This window comes from Aedes albopictus, chromosome 2 (genome assembly GCF_035046485.1).
Source record: "Aedes albopictus strain Foshan chromosome 2, AalbF5, whole genome shotgun sequence".
Classification (NCBI taxonomy): Eukaryota; Metazoa; Arthropoda; class Insecta; order Diptera; family Culicidae; genus Aedes; species Aedes albopictus.
Genome location: NC_085137.1, coordinates 95,728,277 through 95,751,174, shown reverse-complemented (window position 1 = coordinate 95,751,174; position 22,898 = coordinate 95,728,277). Strand labels below are relative to the sequence as shown.

Below are 22,898 nucleotides of genomic sequence, written 5' to 3'. Positions count from 1 at the left end.
TACTGAAAGCTTGAAGCCTGAAGATTTTTTTTATATGCTTAGCTCAAAATCGACAAAATGGTCACTTACACCCCTTTGATTCTAGGCCCCTTATTTACTTCTTGGTACATTGTTCATAATTACCGATACCGTACCTTATGTAAAATGTGAAATGCGTTCGTATAGTGAAATTGTTCGATCAAATCACTTGCCCATTTCATTATTATACTTAGTATGAGTTTCGGCTACTGATCTTGTCTCAGTAATGGCATGGGTTTTTCTTTTTGAATCTGCATGTTCTGTGTCAAACATAGAAACACCCTACAGAAAATAATATCGACTAGTTCATAATCCGAATGTTTCCAAGGGCATGGTCTACCATTGCATTGTGCCCACGCGTATTGTTGGAGAACCAAGCAAGTACCTATCCATAATATAGTAGTAAGCGTTCATTCGCAAATGAAGTGCACTTAACACTATCGTCGCGTTTAACTTTTATAACACACCAAAATTGCGCAGATCTAAGATGCTATGTACTCAGAGTATGATTCGTTGATTGTTATATCGCATTTCGGTCATAGGCGGAGCCTCAGGCGTAAATAAATCCCACGATCGGCTTTCGAAAACGCCTCACTGCTCTCACGATCGATCTCAAACGTTTTTTTCCGTTTCGGTTTCTCTACTCAATGGGATTGAATTTCTACGGTGCATAGTCTAAATTAAGAGTTGGCCTTTGATATTGTCGAATATTTAAATACAATGTAGTACAATGTGTTGTCGATTGCAGCTTGTATCATACACTCGAATAAGAACGAATGCTAACTTTAAGGTGAATATATAACGAAGCCACACTTCGAATTTTCAAAAGCACAAATCTGAAGAACCGAGGGTTGGTTAGTGCTCCAAAGTTGATCGATTGGTCACCACCAGCGGGTCACCAATCGATCAACTTTTCAGCGCAATCCGTCTTTTGTTTCCTCAGATTTGTGCTCTTGAATACTCCAGGAGTGGCTTCGTAATATATTCACCTTAAGCAATAGTTTATTCAAATGCAAATTCTATGTTTTAAAAACCAATTGTTTGAGCTTCAGAAAAGGTACGACTTTCCATCCAATAAACGTTTATGTGGTAGAGGGGAGTGCAGCAATTTTATTGATCTTCATGGAGTAACGTTCCAACAGGAAATACTCTGCCTGTTGTTCTTTAAGCGCCTTTACGGTTATTTACTGCACGGCGTGTGTATGGGAAAGGTTTATAACAAAAAAAATAGGCATCGTCAAATTTTTCGCTATTCAAAAATAGAGGCTTTCAGCTTTCATTTGCACGGTCCCTCAAAAAAATCCACCGAGGGATCTCGAACAACTTTTTCAGAATACTGTTTTTCCCCATACAAAATGAACGGTTCCAAATTCATCCCTATTTCTACTTAACAAACATACCTAATTTTTGTATGAAAAAGTTCCCCCGATGGAATATTTCGATGTTGGGCTTGAATGAAAGCTAGAAGCGTCAACTTTCACGTAACGTAAAAATTAGCGATGCCTATTTTTTTGTAATAAATTTCTTCTACCAGACACACCGTGACTGAAGGTACTCTTTGTTAATTGACTTTTTTGCATTCGCGAAGATATAAACAGTACCTACCTAAGTTCAGAAAATTGATAATGGCATTTCCAGGAATCCAACCTAGATTCCTTCAAGCATGTTCGCGCTTGCACCGCTTAAGTTATGTAATACTCACAAGATTGTTCACAGACCATCTAATTTTATTTCAAAGGTGTGAATTATTAATAACATGACCAAATACCATACTTAGTCGTCATGCGGATAGCAAGAGTGTCTATTATCCATGAGTTTTTCGTTTTTTGGTTTTCTGAAGGTTTCGTTATCGTGCCATGATTAGTACCTCTCCCGAAGTTTTCAAGAAATTCTTCTGTAAGTTTTTCTCGAAAATCATTAAGGCTTTTCTCTGATAAATTCTCCAAGATATACTCCAGAGGTTCTTAGCGTAAGATGTCACTTAAAACGCAAATGATGGGTTGTTGAGATGTCACTTAACATGGCTAGCAGAGAGCAGAGACATCAACAACCAAGCGTCTCCATGAGTTTCTCAAGTTTTTCACATCTCAATTAAATTCAAGCCTAGGGGCAGGACACAACCCAAAAAAAATAATATTTTTAAACTACTTAAGAAAACATTTAAGAATAAGTGAATATGCATTTCTGATTCATACCTTGCAGCTCTAGGTAAAGCCAAGATAAAGCTTTGAGCCGCTATTTGATGGTTCAGTCCCATGTACACTCTTATTAAGCACAGTGGTTCACACCGACAAGCACAGGTGGCAGCACCGATGACGAGCTTTCTCGCTGCTTTTTTGAGCCGTTCTATTTTATGTGTTCGAATTCGATCGATTGAGTGAGTACGAGAGAGTCCGAGTGGTGGTGAGTTGGTCTATGAAACGTCAACAAAACAAAACAAAAACAAACTGTTTGTTTCGGATCTGTGTTTTTGGATTTGCTCGGATTAATTTCTGTAAAAATTGTAAACTTTTGGACACGGAGAATATAATGTCGGACAGCCAGAAAAAAGTCGGAAACATTCTGTCCAACATTAGTCCTCCGTCGGAGTTGCCGAGCTTCGTTACGGCGGGTGTGCCACAGCAATCTGTTGTTCCCGAAGATACTGCGCAACAAAAAGCGGAAATGGAAGAAGAGCAATCGCCAAAACGAAGCAACCCGGAGTCCGATCCTTTCATTCCGACCACATTCAGTCCGGCAATTCCTTCGAACAAGGATACTAGTACGGTCACGGCTACGGCTGAACCGGAATCGACGGAGAAGTCGGAAGGTGGATCATCGAGAATGGGAAAGGATTTTGCCAGTATGGTTTTGAACGCGGAACCACTATCGGAAGCGTTAAGTCCTATCACGCAAGGAGGGTCGACACTGTTCGGATGGATGAAGGGCGCTGTTAGCAATAATGGGCTGTTGCACAAGGTAGCGGAAAAGGCCAAAAGCTCGGTCGATACGATCGTCACCACTTTGGATCCGCAGATGAAGGAGTATATCAGTTGGGATAGAAACAGAAATTTAGCGGGAGACATTTGTTAATTATGTGATTTTTTTCCGTTTTAGATTCTGGTGGTGATACAGAGGTGATTGTGGCATCAGACAAGGACGATAAAGTTCGGCCAATCAGGGAAGCATTTCAAACGGTGTTTGGCAAAGCTACTGTTATGTTGGTATCGGAACGTTATTATTTCTTCCGAATAAGAAATTACGGTTTTCCAATTTTAGAGGACTGTCTTCTCAACCAGCAGGGATCGCGGCCCAACCGGTAGGATTTGCTGCAGGATTGAAGGGAGCTGAACACAGAATCAATGTTATTCGGGCGGAAAACCCAAGGGTAGATGATCACCTACCGGTAGTTGCGGTTGAAAACTTTTTGGTTGAATTGTACCCGACTCAGTAAGTGACAAGTTCGGATGTGCACTGAGTGAGTGTTCGATCAAATTTTTAATACTTCTCTAATTGTAGATGGTTCGAAGCAAGTATTATTGTACTGTTTGATTACGCCAAAAATGTCTTGCTGAGAACTATCACACAGATGACGCCGATTCCACTGCCTATCATAGCATCCATTCAGGCCGATACACCAGAAGATTATGAGCTTAGGGATACGGGTTTCGCAGTCACAATTGGAAGTGTGATGGCTAAGAATCTGAATGTAAGTATTTTATAAGAAATCGCTTAGTGTGAAGTGTTTTTGAGATTATTCGTGATATCGTGACCAAATAGGGGTCGTACGTGTTGTGCAGTGTTCTCCGTCATTTAGTAATCGGAAATACTATACACTGAAAGGAAATCACATAGTAATTTTACTGGAAAAAAGTCAAGAAACCGATTGAATTTGAGTTTTAGCGGGTTCGCATTAATTAAGTGAACTACAAACTAGTGAAACTCAAAAAAAGTGTAAGTGAACATTTCATGCAGTAAATTTGATATGATTTTCAAATCAATTTCAATTCAGTCGAAAGTTTGGAAATAGAAGCAAGTAGGGTAAAAAAATATAATTTGGACATGCACGGCGACATATGTCTTGTTCTGGAGAGCTTATTAAAATAGATACTTCTCAATATCGATTATTGAATCAAACAGATCTTATTCTGATGAATTTCGTTGAAAATACGCTTAACAATTACGAATTTACTTCAAAATTATCGAAAATGTAAATTTTTTCACTAAAACCCCTCAAATGCACAGGTATGAAAGACGATATACACTTCACAGTCACATGCAATATTCACCCTAAAACCGTTGAAATAATAATTGTAAGAAATTTAAATGCCTTATTGCAATGAAAAATGTTCAATAAAGAAGCAATAGGCAGCCAATCTCTTAACATTTATCTAGAACGCTTAAAATAGGTGGTGTCCAAAATACATTTCATGTTTTCTAATGTTAATATATTTTGGTCATCTGACGAACTACATGGGGATGCTGTGCGACTGCATACTTGGAGACGTATTATGTGGGTCTGGCGATATTTTCTCGATTTTAACAAAACCTGTAATAGTTATCAAAATAGATGCTTGTTAAGCGGTGAAATTTGATTATTTGCAATAAAATATTTGTTATTTTATGCTACTTCCATGATTTATCAGTACACATGGCTAAACATTGAGATAATAAGGCAATCCATGACGACTTTTCGCGATGGGGGTAACAGACAAAAATGTAAACACAGTGTGAGTACAACTTAACAAAGTTTCGTCAAGTGTCGTCGGTGCTTAACAAATTCCTTTGTGTTCAACTGTCACCCCGATCATCGAATGTCAAAAATACATGGCAAATAAAAAATATTAGCTGATCGCATCTGTCTCATGGATTGCCTTATTGCCCTGTCCAAATTATATATACCTGAGGGTGTCCAAAACATATATTCGGTTCCAAAATGCAATTCTAACAGGCGATTTGAAATTGTGATTTTTTCAGCTTAAAATGCTTTCGTTTAGGTTTTTGTCACCAGGAACGCAAAGTACAATCATATTATAAGCGTATTAGTAACTTTGCACAATAATTAATTCCTTAGAAAGGACGACATTCACAAGACGCGACACGCGAGACAAGACATAACACTTATCGTTCTTACAATCGTCAAAGGGTTAAAATTACCTTTGTTGTCGACCGGTTTCGGGTGCGATGTTACCCATCCTCGGGACAATGTCCGACTGGCTACGTCGAATGATTGTACGTTGTTCGTACTCGTCCGAGATGAAGAGAAATCAGTTGATCGTCGTCGTTTTTATCAGGCCAAAAAGACCTGATGTGATAGGGGGGTCATCTTCGTTCATCAATGGCTTCGTTTCGTTTGATATGAGCATAGACTCCCAGGCATTGAGATGCGAAGCCTTTCTAACTGCCTTGATCAGCTTCGCATTCTTCCAGTCTATGCTATGCGTAGAAGCTACCGTATGTGCTGCAACTCCGGATTCGTTGGGTTTGTTGGTTTCCACTGCGTTTTTATGTTCTTTCAAGCGTACCTTGACCTTGCGACGTGTTTGACCGATGTACACCGCCGGGCAGTCGTTGCAAGGTACTTGATATATGCCAGATTGCTCTTCCGGAGGGATTTTGTCCTTCAAGTTACACAGTAGATCGCGTAACGTGTTGTCGCTCTTATGTACAACATGAAGTCCTTGTCGTCGGAGTGTATTTTTAATTAGATTTGTGACTTTCGGGTAGAATGGGAGACTGATTCTTTTAACTTCTTCTGTTGCAGGTTGTAGGGTCGTGATGTTCTGCCGGCGTTTTTTCCGTTTATGTTTTTGGAGAATTTTGTCTACGAAGCTAGGGGACGATTTTTCCAACGTTGTCCTCAGCATGTCCAAAATACATGAATTATCCTAGTTGTCATTTATCGAAATAATTGGTTTATTTCAAAATGAACTCTTAGATAAAATTGTGATTTTGAAAAAAATATATTTTTAACTAAGTTAGGGGCATTTTCAACCTGAAGCTTTGTGCTGAAGATCTCACTGCTAATGTTAAAAATATTCAAAACAAGTGAACTTGTAAGTTTGTTCAAAGTATCTATTAAAGTAACCATAAATTTAGTAGTTTTAAATTAACCCTCTAATACCCAAATTTTTGATTTTGATCTAAATATCATTTTTTGTCATCTAAAATCGATTTAAACATGTTTTGGAAGATGATTCTTTTTAATTCTCAATTTCGTGAATTTCAGTTTTTGATTTTTCTAATTTTTAATTTTGAACATCCCCACACTTTTATATTTTTCCTGGAAGCCCATTTTGGGTTACGGATTTTTTGAGATGAAAACATTTTAAGATTTTATGATTATTGTTGAAATATTTTTATTTTTATTTTTTTTCATAGAAAATTTAAATTTCCGTGTAATTTTAAGGAAAATAATTTTAGAGTGTAGTCGATTCCCTTAAACTATTAAACTAGGATAGAATGTTTTGGGAAAAATTAAAAATATGTTAATTGTAGCGATACAGTACAAAATAAAGAGTGGCTTCTAAAAGGTAGCTAAAACATCATTTTTTTAATGATTAAAAAAAAATGTAAATCCGCTTTAAAATACACCAAAACCCATTTTGAGATATACAAAACAGTCCTTAATATCAGCCAAAAATATAAAAATTTTGATTTTCAATGAAACAAAAATTACAAAAATGCTCAAACTATACCCCGTCTAAAGGCGGGGTTGGGTATTAGAGGGTTAAACACCTTTTTAATTTCCTGAATTTTTCAGACACCGCACACGGAATGGCACAAAATGTACACCTCGGTCAGCCGCTCGGAGATGATCCTGAGTGCGGCCAAAACCATTGCGACGCTCTACAAGCAAGCGGTCGCCGAGTATGCGTCGACCTTGGGTACCACCGCGGCCGCCGGCGCCACCGTCGCCCTACCAGGCTCAAACGAATAAGATTTACTGAGGGCCAGCCTATCGACGACGGGGTGTCGGTGCGGACATTACTAGCGAGAGCGGGCTGGTTCGTTTACCTAAGCATTAGAGAAAATATTATTTCTTCATTTTCCCTTCGCTGATGGGGGAACTTCACCGCGAATGGATGGAGTAAGCAGCCAGACCAAATAGAGATACGGTTGGTTGCAATCAAAACAGGGCGCATTTCGGAACACAATATAAAGGAAGAGTCATTGCCAACGCTATCTATTTATATGCATTGTTGGAGTTCGCGTTTTGCTTGACGTTATGGATAAGAGGACACAAACCGATGCGTATTACCAAGCGACAGGAGAATTATGCCTAATATATACCAATTATTGATAAGTTTCCCATATCATTTTATTTACTGCTAGTTTAAATAAAAACATTGATTCTAATAAAGTAATAAAGTTTGCGTACTCTGTACGACTCATTTTTCCGACATTATGATCAACAGAATAAGCTTGTTTCAAATGCATTATGATAGATGACCGTACTGCCGATGGACGCATATCTGTCCATGTGCATTTTTGTCAATTTGGAGTTTTTGCAGTTCATGAACGAGAATACAAACAGATAGTTTGTTCCGAAAATTTTCTAAAAAATGTAATGCCGAACATTCGCTAAAAAAGATGTATTTAGAGTTCGAATTCAAAATTTACTACACGTGTTCCCAATAACGGTAACAAGACTGGATTTCCAGAAATTTGAACACACGAATACGTTGTCTTTATTGTATTTTAAATTGTATGTTAAATTTTCCCTATAAATTGTTGCATACGATAGAAACATAGGAAATACTTTAATTCGACTATTCAAACGATGTAATTATTTTACTTACGTTTAGTGTTTCTTTTATCCGTTACGTCCGGAAAGCGGTCTCGTACGGTTGCTTCTGCTATACCTAGCTTAATTTATGATAGGCGGTCCTAGCTGCAGATACTAATCCGTGATTAAACACTTACTGTGATTAAATAGCACCTAGCTGTGATCTATAACTGTGATATAGGCTTAATTTCATTCGTTAAATATATAAGTAATTTTAGATCTTTTAAACTCCAATTCACCTTTTAGCACTAGTTCACTGATGCCCGTTCTAGTTCAATAATCGGGATTAGTTCGTAATTTTTACAATAAGTTAAATTAGCTTTAGTTAATAAGTTTGCAAATAGTTATCAACTCGATTGTAAACAAATCGTTTTTTGCCTATAGCTACGTGTACGTGATTGTGTTAGGTGTATCCCGCTTACGAAATGCACTTAATCTATTGGTGTTCGATTTGATCCATTTTCAGTTGGTTCCACACAACCTGCATTGAGTGTTGCTGAAGGTAGAAGCACAATGGGCTCGGAGGTGCTTTGCGCAGCTTGCGCAACAATCCCCCCCAGTACACAAGCTTCAGGTTCACAAGCTTGTGTATTCTTGGTTGCACCGACGTCCAGCACCGCAAGCTTCACTGCAGGGCGTATATAGATGTTATTCGGTGTCCTCACGGTGGCGCTACGCACTTGGCCATTTCTGCAGCTTATGTCCAAAACGCGGCCCTTTGGCCACGAGTTTCTTGGTAGATCCGGATCGGCGATGATCACTACGTCACCGATTTCTATAGGTTTCGTTGGGTAGTGCCACTTTGTTCGACGACTTATTGTTGGCAAGTATTCTCGCAACCAACGCCTCCAAAAGATATTGGCGTAGATTTGCGAAGTTCGCCAGTTGTTCACCAGCGTAGCGGGGCTATCATCGTATGCGACCAACGGTTTTGAACCTCCGGAAGAACCCAACAAAAAATGATTAGGGGTTAATGCTTCGTGCTCGGCATCATCAATAGGAACGTAGGTGAGGGGGCGGGAGTTTATTATGCATTCAACTTCCATCAGGCTGTTACGAAGGACCTCGTCGGTTGGAGTTCTCGGAAGCTGCATCTTGCCTAAGATCTTCTTCACCGACTGTACCAGCCTTTCCCAGCTTCCACCCATGTGTGGACTGCTTGGAGGCAAGAAAGTCCACTTGGTATCCGGTGTCACAAATTCCTGCATCAGCTGATCATGGTCCAGGAGTCGAACAGCTTCGGTCAGTTCGCGATTGGCACCGACAAAATTCGTTCCCCTGTCGCTAAACAGCTCCAACGGGACTCCTCTTCTAGCCATGAAGTTCCGCAAGGCCATGATGCAGGAACTAGTGTTGAGCGAGTGTGCGATCTCTATGTGGATAGCGCGTACTACCAGGCACGTAATTAGCACGCCCCATCTCTTCTCGATACGCCTTCCCACGACGACTTGAATTGGCCCGAAATAATCGATCCCAGCAAAAGAGAACGGTCGAGAATAAGCAGCTAGCCGAGCTGGAGGGAGATCGGCCATAATAGGCGGCTGCGGTTGAGCCCTAGCGTTCTTGCAATGCTGGCACTGTCGACGCACCTTGTTGCAGACATTACGGAGTCGAGGGATCCAATACTTTTGGCGCAGTTCGTTAACAATTGTTTCGTGATTGAGGTGGTGGTAGCGCTCATGGGTGAATTGCACCACTAACATTGTAATCGGGTGCTCTCTCGGTAGCACGATAGTATGGACTGCATCAGCATCAACATACTGACAACCACTAGTTCTTCCTTTCGTGCGTAGCACTCCGTGGACGTCGAGGAAGGGCGAAAGCTTGTAGAGTGAACTGCTTTTAGGTATAGGTATTCCCTTATTTCCATTTTCCTTCGCGGCACTTCGTAGAAGTGTTATTTCTTCGCCGTATGCGTCCAGCTGAGTTTGACGGTAGATACAGTGTTCCGCTTCAATAAGCTCTGGTTGCCTGAGTATACCATTGACTGATTGTTGCCTTTGGAGTCTGGTACGCAGGTTACCCACAAACCGGAGAACATACGCAGTGATCCGTATAAGCTTCCGCCAGTTGGAGTATTTGGTGAAGTTGAGAACGGGTTCGTAGATTGCGTGCGCGTTGACTGAGACGATAGTTCCTTCATGGTCCCTCGGCTGCGCTGGCCAGGAGCTTTGTTGCTGCCACATGAAATCCGGGCCGGCAAACCATCGGCTCGATGGAGAGAGGTCAGGGATCTTCTGCCACTTCGTACCTTCATCAGCCACGTTCAGCTTTGTCGGTATCCATAGCCACTCGGATGCTTCACTGTTTTCTAGAATTTCTCCCACTCTGGCGCCGACAAATTTGTCGAATCTCCTGTGATCAGAACGTATCCAGAAGAGCACGTCTCTAGAGTCGGACCAGAAGAACCGCTCGCGTACTGGAATTCTATGAGTGTCTCCTATCATCTTCGCTAGCCTCGTACCAATTACTGCTGCTTGAAGTTCTAATCGTGGAATCGACATATACTTCAGGGGAGCGACGCGTGTTTTGGCCGTGACGAAAGCGCACTCTATAGTATTTCTCTCCTCGAACCGAAAGTAGGCGACTGCTGCATACCCTTTCTCACTTGCATCGACGAAAACGTGCAACTGGACTACGTTGCTCACGGTTGACGAAGAGGTCAACGTGCGGTAGCACCGGTTAATAGATACTGTGTCAACTTTATGCAGTACACTGAGCCAAATTCTCCACTTTTCTTGGTGTTGTTCGTGGATCGGCTCGTCCCAGCCAATCTTGGAAATCCAGATCTCTTGTAGTAGGACTTTAAGGTACATCAGCACATTCGCGAGGAGTCCAAGAGGGTCATAAACTGACATAAGAATGCGTAGTACTTCCCGCTTGGTGGGAACTTGTTCTCCGGAAAGAAGCTCCTGGCAACACCGCTTAGGAATCTTAAACGTGAAGGTATCGCTGATCGTATCCCACCACATTCCGAGAACTTTCTCGGTCGCCAGCTCTGCAGATTTGTTTAAATCCTTCTGGAGAATCCTCTGCTCACCCATACAGTCTAGTACTTCTTTGGAGTTTGACAGCCATCCCCGGATCTCGAATCCACCTTCGGCGTGTATCTGGTGTACGTCCTGCGCGAGCTTCACTGCTTCTGCTTCGGTTTCAACACTGTCGAGCATATCATCAACATACGTCCCCTTGCATATCGCCTCCACAGCTTTCGGATACTGATTCTGGAATCGAGCTGCATTCAGATTCTTGACGTACTGTGCACTACTTGGCGAGCAGCTTGCACCGAACGTCATCACCTCCATCACGTACGTCGAGGGAGCCTTCCCGGGGACGCCGTCATTCCACAGGAACCGCTGACAATGCTGATCGATAGGCTTAACCCGGACTTGGTGAAACATTTCACGGATATCTCCTGAGACTGCCGTGCGGTATTCGCGAAACCGTTGAAGGACATGCTGCAGTGGCGTCACCTGATCTGGCCCTTTTAGCAGAAACGAGTTTAGTGAGAGTTTTCCCACTTTAGCGGCAGCATCCCAGACGATCCGTAGCTTACCGGGTTTGTTGGGGTTCACCACCGGGAAGATCGGCAGATACCACGAACGTCCAGACCACGTGGATTCCTCCTGCGCCGAAAGTTTGCGGATATATCCCTTTGTTTGGTAGTCTAGGATTTTCTCTTGAAGAGCCTTGGCCAGCAGCGGCTCCCGAACCATGCGCTTGGTCAAGCAGTCATGCCGCTTTAGAGCCATGGCTTTGCTCGACGGTAGCCGAACATCCTCGTAGCGCCATAGCAGGCAGGTCTCGAACCGCTTATTCTGCAGAACCGTGTTTTCTTCCAACAGCTTCATCGCCCGTTCGTCATCCTTAGATAACAGTGGCTTTCCGTTGAATTGTATGCCGAGATTGTCGAGAGAGTAGTATTGTTTAACGGCTGCATGTAGTCCTTCGCACTGGCAGATGTGGTAACTGTACGAAATATCGCTTTTCGAAACCGTTTGTCCCGACGTCGAGCACGGGCCGTAGACTATCCAACCAAGTCGGGTTAGTACAGCTGTCGGCTGATTCTCTCTTCCCTCTCTGGAGTCGAGCGGATACTCGAGTCTAGAACTGTCAACACCCAACAGGATCCGGGGTTTCGCTGCAGCGTAAGATTCGATCGGCAGATCTTTCAGGTGCTGAAAATGCCTTGCTAGCTTGGTCGCCGACATTGACTGCTCGGGAAGATCTAGGCTGCGTACCGTGTGTATCTCCGAAAGATGGAAACGTTGTTTTGGGTTCGCAGCACTGGCTATTTCGGCCGCGAAAACTACTGAATCTTGTTCGTATCGGCCTTGTCCCCCCGTCCATGCAATGCAAAGTGGAGACTTCTTGCCGTTGAGATTCAGCTCCTTCCACAGACTGTGCTCCACCAGTGTCGACGTTGATCCAGCATCCAAGAAGGCGTATGTAGTTATCGATTTCCCGTTTCCATGCAGTGTGACGCGCACGTACTTCAACAGCACATTTGGCAACGAGTTATGATGCGTGTTCACCGACGCGTTCTGAACTGGAGCGCTTGATGACGGCTTCTTGTGTTTGCTGTCGTCGTGCAGCAACTGATGATGCAGGAAACTGCAACCGTCCTGGTTGCACGGAATTTTCCTCTCACAAGTTTTGAAGTGCTTCGTCAAACACTTCCGGCAGATTTTCAGGTCGTTCACCAAATCCCATCTTGCGTTCGTCGACATCTTCAGGAAACTGCTGCACTTCTCGAGACTACTACACGCATTGCCGCATGCAAGACATGCATTGCGATCGTTCTGCTCCTGCGGATGAACGGAGTGCGCGTGTACGTAGGCTTCGTCCTTTCGTACTTTCCTGTCCACCCTGATCTCCGTCTTCTGTGGTTTGGTCCAAGCCGCCGGTCTGATTACTTGACTGAACGCCTCAACCATATCTCCCAGCCAATTGTTGAACTCCAACAGCGTAGCAGCTCCAATCTCCTTCCGATGAAACGCCCACTTCATTTTCAATGTTGACGGAAGACTGTCCACGAGCTCTTGCAGCAGTGCAACGTTGTACAACCGTTCGTCCATCTGGCACACTTGTATGGTGGCACACAGGTTCTGCACTGCAACGCCGAAGTCGACGATTGTCTCCATCTTCTCAGCCTTCGGAGGTGGCATCATACGGATTCTCCGCACCATGGTCTCCACGATACATTCCGGATTTCCGAAGAGGGTTTTCAGTCGGTTCATGATCACCGGAACATTGTCGGGATGTAGCAACAAACTTTTGACGGCGTTGAGCGCCTTATCTTGCAGGCTCCTCTCCAAACGATCGAGTAGCTCGTCGTTCCTGAAGGCACACATCCTACTCGTCCGCTCGTACGCAGCAATGAACCGCGGCCAATCTTCAGGATCCCCGCCGAATCTCGGGAGCTCCTTTACCGTCTGCCGTGCCGCTAGGTGGCCGCTGTTCAGTGGTACTGAATCATAATGCATTTGTGGCTGATATGACGGCTGCGATGCAGCCAAGTCCTGTCGAGGTGTAGATGAGGCCATCATCGGTCTGCCGACATTTCGAGGAATGGGATCGTAATACGGGAGATTTTGTGTGTATTGCTGCTGATAACTCGTTGTTGGATATCCTGTCGTCCTAATTGGCTGCTGTGGTGGTGCGTTGTGCGCTGGCATCGATGGAAATTCAGAAGTCATTTCAGGATATTCGCACAGAGGTGGTTGATAGTTCGGAAGAACTCCTGGGAAGTTCTTGCTGGGTCCCACATGTTCAGTGTATCTGACACCGGGAGCTAGATTTCCACCAGGTGGTTGCGAGACACGCGGATGATACGGAGCCGAATATCCGCTAGGTTGTTGCACAGTCGTTGGCACTACCGGGGCCGGAACACTAGGGAGACGCGATTGGTAACCGACAACCGATTTTCGCAAAAGTTCGTTGTACACCGGAAGTGGCGTTCCGTCCATCGAGATTCCTGCTTCTTTCCCTGCATTATCCGTCTTCTCCAACCACTCGTTGATTTTGGCGAGACTTGAAGTCGACTCCGCCTCGGAATCACTGGCTTCTAGCATCTCTTGCTCCAATGCCAGTCGCTCTTCCAGTTGCTTCTTCTCCAGCGCCTGTCTCGCTTCTAGGGCCTTCGCTTGCAGCTCTCGAAGCTTCACCGAACGCTTTGATGATTTTGAAGACGCCCTGTTGCTTGTACTCGACGATCCCACATTGTTGGCGGTGGAACTTGCCAATGGATCCGTATGACAATTATCACCTGCTGTTGGACCTTCAAAAACGACCGGATTCACGATTTTCACTTGCTGTTGCTGCTTCGACACACCGCTTACCACTTTCACTGCCGCTTTGGGTTGTGGTGCTGTTGCTTCCAAAGGCGAATTCTGCTGCTGCAACTGCAACTGTCCTATCTGCAACTGACTGAACTGCTCCTGCTCTCGCTGTTCCAACTTCTGTTGATTTCGCCACTGCTCAAGCTTTTCCTGCTGTTCCTCAGTCTGCTCTTGGCGCTTCTGTTGCTCTTGTTGCCACTGCTTCTGCTGCCGTTCGAAATGTTGCATCTGCTCCCTTAAAGCACGCTTTTGCTTCTCTAGCGATGTTCTCACGCACACATTGCAGCTCCAATCGCAATCCTGGATACTGTCGTTAACGTTCACGCAATCGTAATGGTACCACAAGTCACAGTCGTCACATTGCACCATTCGAGCATTGGTGCAATCTTTATCACTGCGACGGCACACTCCGCAATTTGCCCCCTCACCCGGAAAACCGTCCTTAATCATTCCCGCGCCCGCTACGCTTCCGCTTGACATTCCGGAGTAAACGGAAAATTTAATTTGTTCCCAATAACGGTAACAAGACTGGATTTCCAGAAATTTGAACACACGAATACGTTGTCTTTATTGTATTTTAAATTGTATGTTAAATTTTCCCTATAAATTGTTGCATACGATAGAAACATAGGAAATACTTTAATTCGACTATTCAAACGATGTAATTATTTTACTTACGTTTAGTGTTTCTTTTATCCGTTACGTCCGGAAAGCGGTCTCGTACGGTTGCTTCTGCTATACCTAGCTTAATTTATGATAGGCGGTCCTAGCTGCAGATACTAATCCGTGATTAAACACTTACTGTGATTAAATAGCACCTAGCTGTGATCTATAACTGTGATATAGGCTTAATTTCATTCGTTAAATATATAAGTAATTTTAGATCTTTTAAACTCCAATTCACCTTTTAGCACTAGTTCACTGATGCCCGTTCTAGTTCAATAATCGGGATTAGTTCGTAATTTTTACAATAAGTTAAATTAGCTTTAGTTAATAAGTTTGCAAATAGTTATCAACTCGATTGTAAACAAATCGTTTTTTGCCTATAGCTACGTGTACGTGATTGTGTTAGGTGTATCCCGCTTACGAAATGCACTTAATCTATTGGTGTTCGATTTGATCCATTTTCAGTTGGTTCCACACAACCTGCATTGAGTGTTGCTGAAGGTAGAAGCACAATGGGCTCGGAGGTGCTTTGCGCAGCTTGCGCAACAACACGATTCGGCACATATATGTTTCACAGTGGAAACAAATAGCTTTTTGATCTTTCGACAAGATTTTTGCATAGACAGATATGCGTCCACCACTGAAAGCCTATAAAGTGCCCCAAACCCCATATGAACCCTCTTGAAACGCCCTGATACACAATGTGACGCCTCTAAAGCCCCCTAAAATCCTTCCGAAACCTCCTGATACACATCAAAACGCCCTAAAACACATTAACACGCCCCTCTGAACACCCCTGAAACTCCCGTGAAGCTCATCTGAGAGCCTGTGAAAATACTTAAGACGCCTCTGAAACCTCAGGAAAGGCTCTGCGACGCATTGTAACATCTTGGGTTGCCTTGAAAAGCCTCTGAAACTCCTGAAAGTTCACCCGGGATCCTGTGAAGCCTCTTTTAGACCTCTCTGAAACCTTCAGACTCTAGTTTAATTTAAAAACACTTCACTAATACTTTACTTTTGCAAAAGAAAATAAAAAATGAATAACTCTTTTAAAGAAAAACTAGAAAGGACGAGCAAATTCCTTTTAATTCTACTACTGTGCTTATCTTCGGACAGATAGGCCTATTTCGTCTGTGACTTACAGACTTCTTCAGTGTCAAGTGCTCGACTGAAGAAAACCTCGCATTCGTTGTGGTATTTATACTAGGGGTGTATGTGTAGGTACGTGTGTGGGTAAAAGTGTAGGTATAAAAATGTAGGTACAAAATTGTAGGTACAGATTTGTAAAAAAAAAAGGGGTGTATCTACCTGTTAGAAAACAGGGTGTCAATAAGATACCTAAAGCTAGGAAAATTCCTACCGATTTGGTAGGTAGTCAATTGGTGTTTGTTGTGTTATTTTTTCCTGCCGATTTGGTAGGTAGTCAATTTGTGTTTTGTGTATTGTGTATTGTTTTGTGTGTGTTAGGTAAAAATTTAAACAGCCACGTGTACCCATTGCCCTGATCCTTGTTAAGTAGTTTTTTATTGTTTTGTTTGTAAATTTCTAAACTTTCTGCAACATCAAGTTTCCATGGGTTTGTAATGTGTCGTAAGAGTTTAATATTTGAAGTATTCAAAAAATGTCCTTCATTGAAAATATGTTCAGCAACTTTAGATTTAAAATGATGAATGAGTCCCTTGTCTGTGTCTTTGTGTGCTTTTGATACTTCCGTTATGTGTTCTTTGAATCGTGTGTTGAGTGTGCGTTTTGTTTGTCCTATGTATATTTTGTCACAGTGATTACATGTTACTTTGTAAACACCAGATTTTGTTAAGTTGTCCAACGGGTCTTTCGTAGATCCTAAGAGAGTTTGAAGTTGGTTAGCTTTGCTTGTGAAAACTAATTCAAAACCAAACTTTCTGAGAATTGGTCGGAGTTTTTTGGTGTCATTGTTGTAGTCCACAATTATCCGTTTAAGTGTAGGTTCTGTCCGTGTCAGTGTAGTCAAAGAACGTCTGTATTGTTGTTGTGTCTTTTTGTTGATGATCTGTTGTATTGTTTGTTTTGTGTAACCGTTCAACCGTGCTGTTTCGAAAATGTAATTAAGTTCTTTCGTTTTTCCTGTTTCACTAAGTGGAAGTGTCTGCATTCGGTGTATCATGTGATTGAAGGATGCAATTTTGTGTTGATGTGAGTGATTTGATGAATTTGGAATAGTGCGTTGAGTGTGTGTCGGTTTTCTGTAAATTTCGAAAGAAAGTGTTGATTCTTGTTTTACGATGAGTATGTCCAAAAATGGTAGTTGGTTGTTCTGTTCAATTTCACAAGTGAATTCGATGTTTTTGTGTGCATTATTGATATTGTTCAAGATTTCAGGTAAAAGATGTTTCTTAACAATGCTAAACACGTCGTCAACGTATCTCCACCAGACTTCAGGAAGCTGTTTGTTGTTTTCTAAGCGTTTTTCCAAATTTGCCATAAAAATTTCACTTAAAAATGGAGAAAGTGGATTGCCCATGGGGGCACCATTAAGTTGTTTGTAGGTTTCATTTCTGAACGAAAAATAATTTTCTTCCATACAAAGTTTGGTTAATTTGATGTATGTACGAACTTTCTTAATCCAATCTGAATCTGAATCTTCATATTGGTTCAGAAGCCAATCTTCTAGTAGGTTAATGGCCTCTTTAACTGGAATGCTTGGAAAAAGTGATTTAACGTCGAATGAAACTAAAATTTCATCGTCGTTAACGGATAAATTCTGTACTAGTTCTGTGAATTGTTCGGAATTCTTGACAGATCTACTGTGAAATTTTTTAGGCATGTTTTGGAATTCTTGTACTAAATATTTGGCAATTTTGTGTGTAGGTGAACCAATGGCTGAAACAATCTCACGCATTTCATTTCCAGGTTTATGAACTTTGGGAAGTCCTTTTATTCTTGGCAATGAAGGGTTAGATTCTTTCAGGCTTTTAATGACGCTTCCTAAAACTGGTGTGGACTCTTTGAGAGTTTTGTCAACACGTCTTACTAATCCTGGAAGAGGATCAGTACGTTGTTTTCGGTAAGGTCCATTTTGAATCTTGTTATTCATTATTTCATCATAGTCCTCTTTGTTCATGATTACTGTTTTGTTTCCTTTGTCAGCTTTCAGATAGAAAACTGGTTTCTGGTTAAGTTCTTTGATTATTCGTTGTTCTTTCAGGTGTTCTTTGTTCAATTTGTTTTGTTGTGTGTTTTGAATAGTGTTAGCTGTTTGTGTTCTGATTTCTTGAATCTGTGGTGTCTGTAAATTGTTCGTGTTGATAGCTGTTTCAATGTCGATTATGGTTTGTGTTGAATCTGGTTTAGAGTGTACTGCGTAGTTAAGACCTTTGTTGAGAAGGGTCAACTGTTCTTCCGTAAACTGTTCGGAAGAGCGATTGACCACTAACCCAGTTAGTTCTTGTGTTGTGTTTTGTGGTTGTGTAGAAGAACATGTAAACTTCGGATTTTGCATCTTTAATGCTTTAAGTTTTTTATCTAGTAATTTCCTTTTTCTTTCTGATTCACAAAATTCCGCAACTTTTACTTTTGTTAGAAAATTAGGGAAAGATTCAGGATAATCTTTCGCTAACTTTAAATGGAGAGAATAACATTCCAAAGTTTTCATGTTGATCTTGCTGTGTAGTTTTTTGATGCTTTCTTTGATGAGTGTTTGTTCAAGTGTCTTTACTATGTTGGGGTTTGTGGCTGTTTTAACTTTTACCTTGTGACTTACGGGAGTAAACCTGTACTTTATACACTTCTTGAGAAACGCGATATCCTTGTGTAATCCTGCGATGGTCTTCTTCAACTCGATGAACTTATTCGGCTCTGACTTTGGCTTGGTTGCCATCTTCACTTTACTATTACTTTAGAGCTTTTAGTAGAACTTGTTACTTCAGACTCTAGTTTAATTTAAAAACACTTCACTAATACTTTACTTTTGCAAAAGAAAATAAAAAATGAATAACTCTTTTAAAGAAAAACTAGAAAGGACGAGCAAATTCCTTTTAATTCTACTACTGTGCTTATCTTCGGACAGATAGGCCTATTTCGTCTGTGACTTACAGACTTCTTCAGTGTCAAGTGCTCGACTGAAGAAAACCTCGCATTCGTTGTGGTATTTATACTAGGGGTGTATAAATAGAAATAGGCCTATCTGTCCGAAGATAAGCACAGTAGTAGAATTAAAAGGAATTTGCTCGTCCTTTCTAGTTTTTCTTTAAAAGAGTTATTCATTTTTTATTTTCTTTTGCAAAAGTAAAGTATTAGTGAAGTGTTTTTAAATTAAACTAGAGTCTGAAGTAACAAGTTCTACTAAAAGCTCTAAAGTAATAGTAAAGTGAAGATGGCAACCAAGCCAAAGTCAGAGCCGAATAAGTTCATCGAGTTGAAGAAGACCATCGCAGGATTACACAAGGATATCGCGTTTCTCAAGAAGTGTATAAAGTACAGGTTTACTCCCGTAAGTCACAAGGTAAAAGTTAAAACAGCCACAAACCCCAACATAGTAAAGACACTTGAACAAACACTCATCAAAGAAAGCATCAAAAAACTACACAGCAAGATCAACATGAAAACTTTGGAATGTTATTCTCTCCATTTAAAGTTAGCGAAAGATTATCCTGAATCTTTCCCTAATTTTCTAACAAAAGTAAAAGTTGCAGAATTTTGTGAATTAGAAAGAAAAAGGAAATTACTAGATAAAAAACTTAAAGCATTAAAGATGCAAAATCCGAAGTTTACATGTTCTTCTACACAACCACAAAACACAACACAAGAACTAACTGGGTTAGTGGTCAATCGCTCTTCCGAACAGTTTACGGAAGAACAGTTGACCCTTCTCAACAAAGGTCTTAACTACGCAGTACACTCTAAACCAGATTCAACACAAACCATAATCGACATTGAAACAGCTATCAACACGAACAATTTACAGACACCACAGATTCAAGAAATCAGAACACAAACAGCTAACACTATTCAAAACACACAACAAAACAAATTGAACAAAGAACACCTGAAAGAACAACGAATAATCAAAGAACTTAACCAGAAACCAGTTTTCTATCTGAAAGCTGACAAAGGAAACAAAACAGTAATCATGAACAAAGAGGACTATGATGAAATAATGAATAACAAGATTCAAAATGGACCTTACCGAAAACAACGTACTGATCCTCTTCCAGGATTAGTAAGACGTGTTGACAAAACTCTCAAAGAGTCTACACCAGTTTTAGGAAGCGTCATTAAAAGCCTGAAAGAATCTAACCCTTCATTGCCAAGAATAAAAGGACTTCCCAAAGTTCATAAACCTGGAAATGAAATGCGTGAGATTGTTTCAGCCATTGGTTCACCTACACACAAAATTGCCAAATATTTAGTACAAGAATTCCAAAACATGCCTAAAAAATTTCACAGTAGATCTGTCAAGAATTCCGAACAATTCACAGAACTAGTACAGAATTTATCCGTTAACGACGATGAAATTTTAGTTTCATTCGACGTTAAATCACTTTTTCCAAGCATTCCAGTTAAAGAGGCCATTAACCTACTAGAAGATTGGCTTCTGAACCAATATGAAGATTCAGATTCAGATTGGATTAAGAAAGTTCGTACATACATCAAATTAACCAAACTTTGTATGGAAGAAAATTATTTTTCGTTCAGAAATGAAACCTACAAACAACTTAATGGTGCCCCCATGGGCAATCCACTTTCTCCATTTTTAAGTGAAATTTTTATGGCAAATTTGGAAAAACGCTTAGAAAACAACAAACAGCTTCCTGAAGTCTGGTGGAGATACGTTGACGACGTGTTTAGCATTGTTAAGAAACATCTTTTACCTGAAATCTTGAACAATATCAATAATGCACACAAAAACATCGAATTCACTTGTGAAATTGAACAGAACAACCAACTACCATTTTTGGACATACTCATCGTAAAACAAGAATCAACACTTTCTTTCGAAATTTACAGAAAACCGACACACACTCAACGCACTATTCCAAATTCATCAAATCACTCACATCAACACAAAATTGCATCCTTCAATCACATGATACACCGAATGCAGACACTTCCACTTAGTGAAACAGGAAAAACGAAAGAACTTAATTACATTTTCGAAACAGCACGGTTGAACGGTTACACAAAACAAACAATACAACAGATCATCAACAAAAAGACACAACAACAATACAGACGTTCTTTGACTACACTGACACGGACAGAACCTACACTTAAACGGATAATTGTGGACTACAACAATGACACCAAAAAACTCCGACCAATTCTCAGAAAGTTTGGTTTTGAATTAGTTTTCACAAGCAAAGCTAACCAACTTCAAACTCTCTTAGGATCTACGAAAGACCCGTTGGACAACTTAACAAAATCTGGTGTTTACAAAGTAACATGTAATCACTGTGACAAAATATACATAGGACAAACAAAACGCACACTCAACACACGATTCAAAGAACACATAACGGAAGTATCAAAAGCACACAAAGACACAGACAAGGGACTCATTCATCATTTTAAATCTAAAGTTGCTGAACATATTTTCAATGAAGGACATTTTTTGAATACTTCAAATATTAAACTCTTACGACACATTACAAACCCATGGAAACTTGATGTTGCAGAAAGTTTAGAAATTTACAAACAAAACAATAAAAAACTACTTAACAAGGATCAGGGCAATGGGTACACGTGGCTGTTTAAATTTTTACCTAACACACACAAAACAATACACAATACACAAAACACAAATTGACTACCTACCAAATCGGCAGGAAAAAATAACACAACAAACACCAATTGACTACCTACCAAATCGGTAGGAATTTTCCTAGCTTTAGGTATCTTATTGACACCCTGTTTTCTAACAGGTAGATACACCCCTTTTTTTTACAAATCTGTACCTACAATTTTGTACCTACATTTTTATACCTACACTTTTACCCACACACGTACCTACACATACACCCCTAGTATAAATACCACAACGAATGCGAGGTTTTCTTCAGTCGAGCACTTGACACTGAAGAAGTCTGTAAGTCACAGACGAAATAGGCCTATCTGTCCGAAGATAAGCACAGTAGTAGAATTAAAAGGAATTTGCTCGTCCTTTCTAGTTTTTCTTTAAAAGAGTTATTCATTTTTTATTTTCTTTTGCAAAAGTAAAGTATTAGTGAAGTGTTTTTAAATTAAACTAGAGTCTGAAGTAACAAGTTCTACTAAAAGCTCTAAAGTAATAGTAAAGACTCTCTGAAACCTCCTGAATCGCCTTGAAACGCATTGTAACGCCTTGTAATGCCTCTGAAACCTTGAAAATGTTCCCGAAATCTCCGTGAAGCTCACCTGAGAGCCTATGAACACCGACAAACTGACGTGCAGGCTAGTGCAAAGTATTATAAAATGCGCGTCCAAATGTTCAAATTAAAAACCGTTGAAACACAAACGCCATCTGTTGATTTTGATTCAATAATATTTGGATCGAACTAGGGTATTGGTTCCCTTATTAAGCATGTGGCTCCCATTTTCATCCTACGAAAAACAAAGGATTGAAGCGCTGTTTATTTTGTTTCTTATTTTTGTATTTTTTGTTAGAAGTGAGCACCCATGAAAACAAAAAGAACGGAATCAATCGGTTCCGTAATAGCTTGTTTTCAAATAGGATGAATATGGGAGCATGAGATTACTGATGGCACACATACCCTATATCGAGCATTCCTAAATAATACCTTGCATACGAGTGTTGAAATGAAAGAAAAAATCCAAACGTCAAACGATGCTCTTTAAAACTTTAGGACGCGCGCTGTTGTAAAAAAAAAATACAATACCTATCACCAAAAAAAAAACTCGCGGTTTCGCATACCTACTATGCTTCCAACAATGACCGAGCGGGGAATGTTGCGACCTCTATCTCCGTGGATACGGTCCAGGTTCGTAATGTGCAGTGGACGACACACTGTTAAGTGCCCCACACTATGCATACGTTTGCGTGTGCGTGACAGTAGTTTGACACATTTCCCATGGGAAAACTGTCAAAAAAAAAACGCATACCTCGACGGAACGGACGCTATGTGCTCCAG

At 40.9% G+C, this 22,898-nt stretch overlaps 2 protein-coding genes across 2 annotated transcripts; one reads left to right on the top strand and one right to left on the bottom strand.

Annotated features, from left to right (window-relative positions):
* The first annotated feature begins 2,451 nt into the window (after nucleotides 1-2,451).
* Nucleotides 2,452-7,374, top strand: LOC109402115 (protein PRRC1). Its single transcript, XM_019674739.3, has 5 exons — nucleotides 2,452-3,049; nucleotides 3,115-3,217; nucleotides 3,277-3,447; nucleotides 3,517-3,706; nucleotides 6,761-7,374. Exons 1-5 carry the CDS (start codon nucleotides 2,548-2,550, stop codon nucleotides 6,935-6,937), a joined length of 1,143 nt encoding a protein of 380 aa, XP_019530284.2. The 5' UTR covers nucleotides 2,452-2,547; the 3' UTR covers nucleotides 6,938-7,374.
* A 298-nt stretch (nucleotides 7,375-7,672) lies between these two features.
* Nucleotides 7,673-10,823, bottom strand: LOC134289009 (uncharacterized). Its single transcript, XM_062854990.1, has 2 exons — nucleotides 8,026-10,823; nucleotides 7,673-7,956 (listed from the first exon to the last, which is right to left on the bottom strand). Exon 1 carries the CDS (start codon nucleotides 10,756-10,758, stop codon nucleotides 8,218-8,220), a length of 2,541 nt encoding a protein of 846 aa, XP_062710974.1. The 5' UTR covers nucleotides 10,759-10,823; the 3' UTR covers nucleotides 7,673-7,956; nucleotides 8,026-8,217.
* Nucleotides 10,824-22,898: the final 12,075 nt, after the last annotated feature.

Excerpts from the sequence above, each read along its gene's own strand:
- LOC109402115 (XM_019674739.3), top strand. The coding sequence starts at position 2,548 with ATGTCGGACAGCCAGAAAAAAGTCGGAAACATTCTGTCCAACATTAGT. Across the intron at positions 3,050-3,114 it reads GCAGATGAAGGAGTATATCA|ATTCTGGTGGTGATACAGAG; the intron begins GTTGGGATAGAA and ends TTTCCGTTTTAG. Across the intron at positions 3,707-6,760 it reads TGATGGCTAAGAATCTGAAT|ACACCGCACACGGAATGGCA; the intron begins GTAAGTATTTTA and ends TGAATTTTTCAG.
- LOC134289009 (XM_062854990.1), bottom strand. The coding sequence starts at position 10,758 with ATGTGGTGGGATACGATCAGCGATACCTTCACGTTTAAGATTCCTAAG.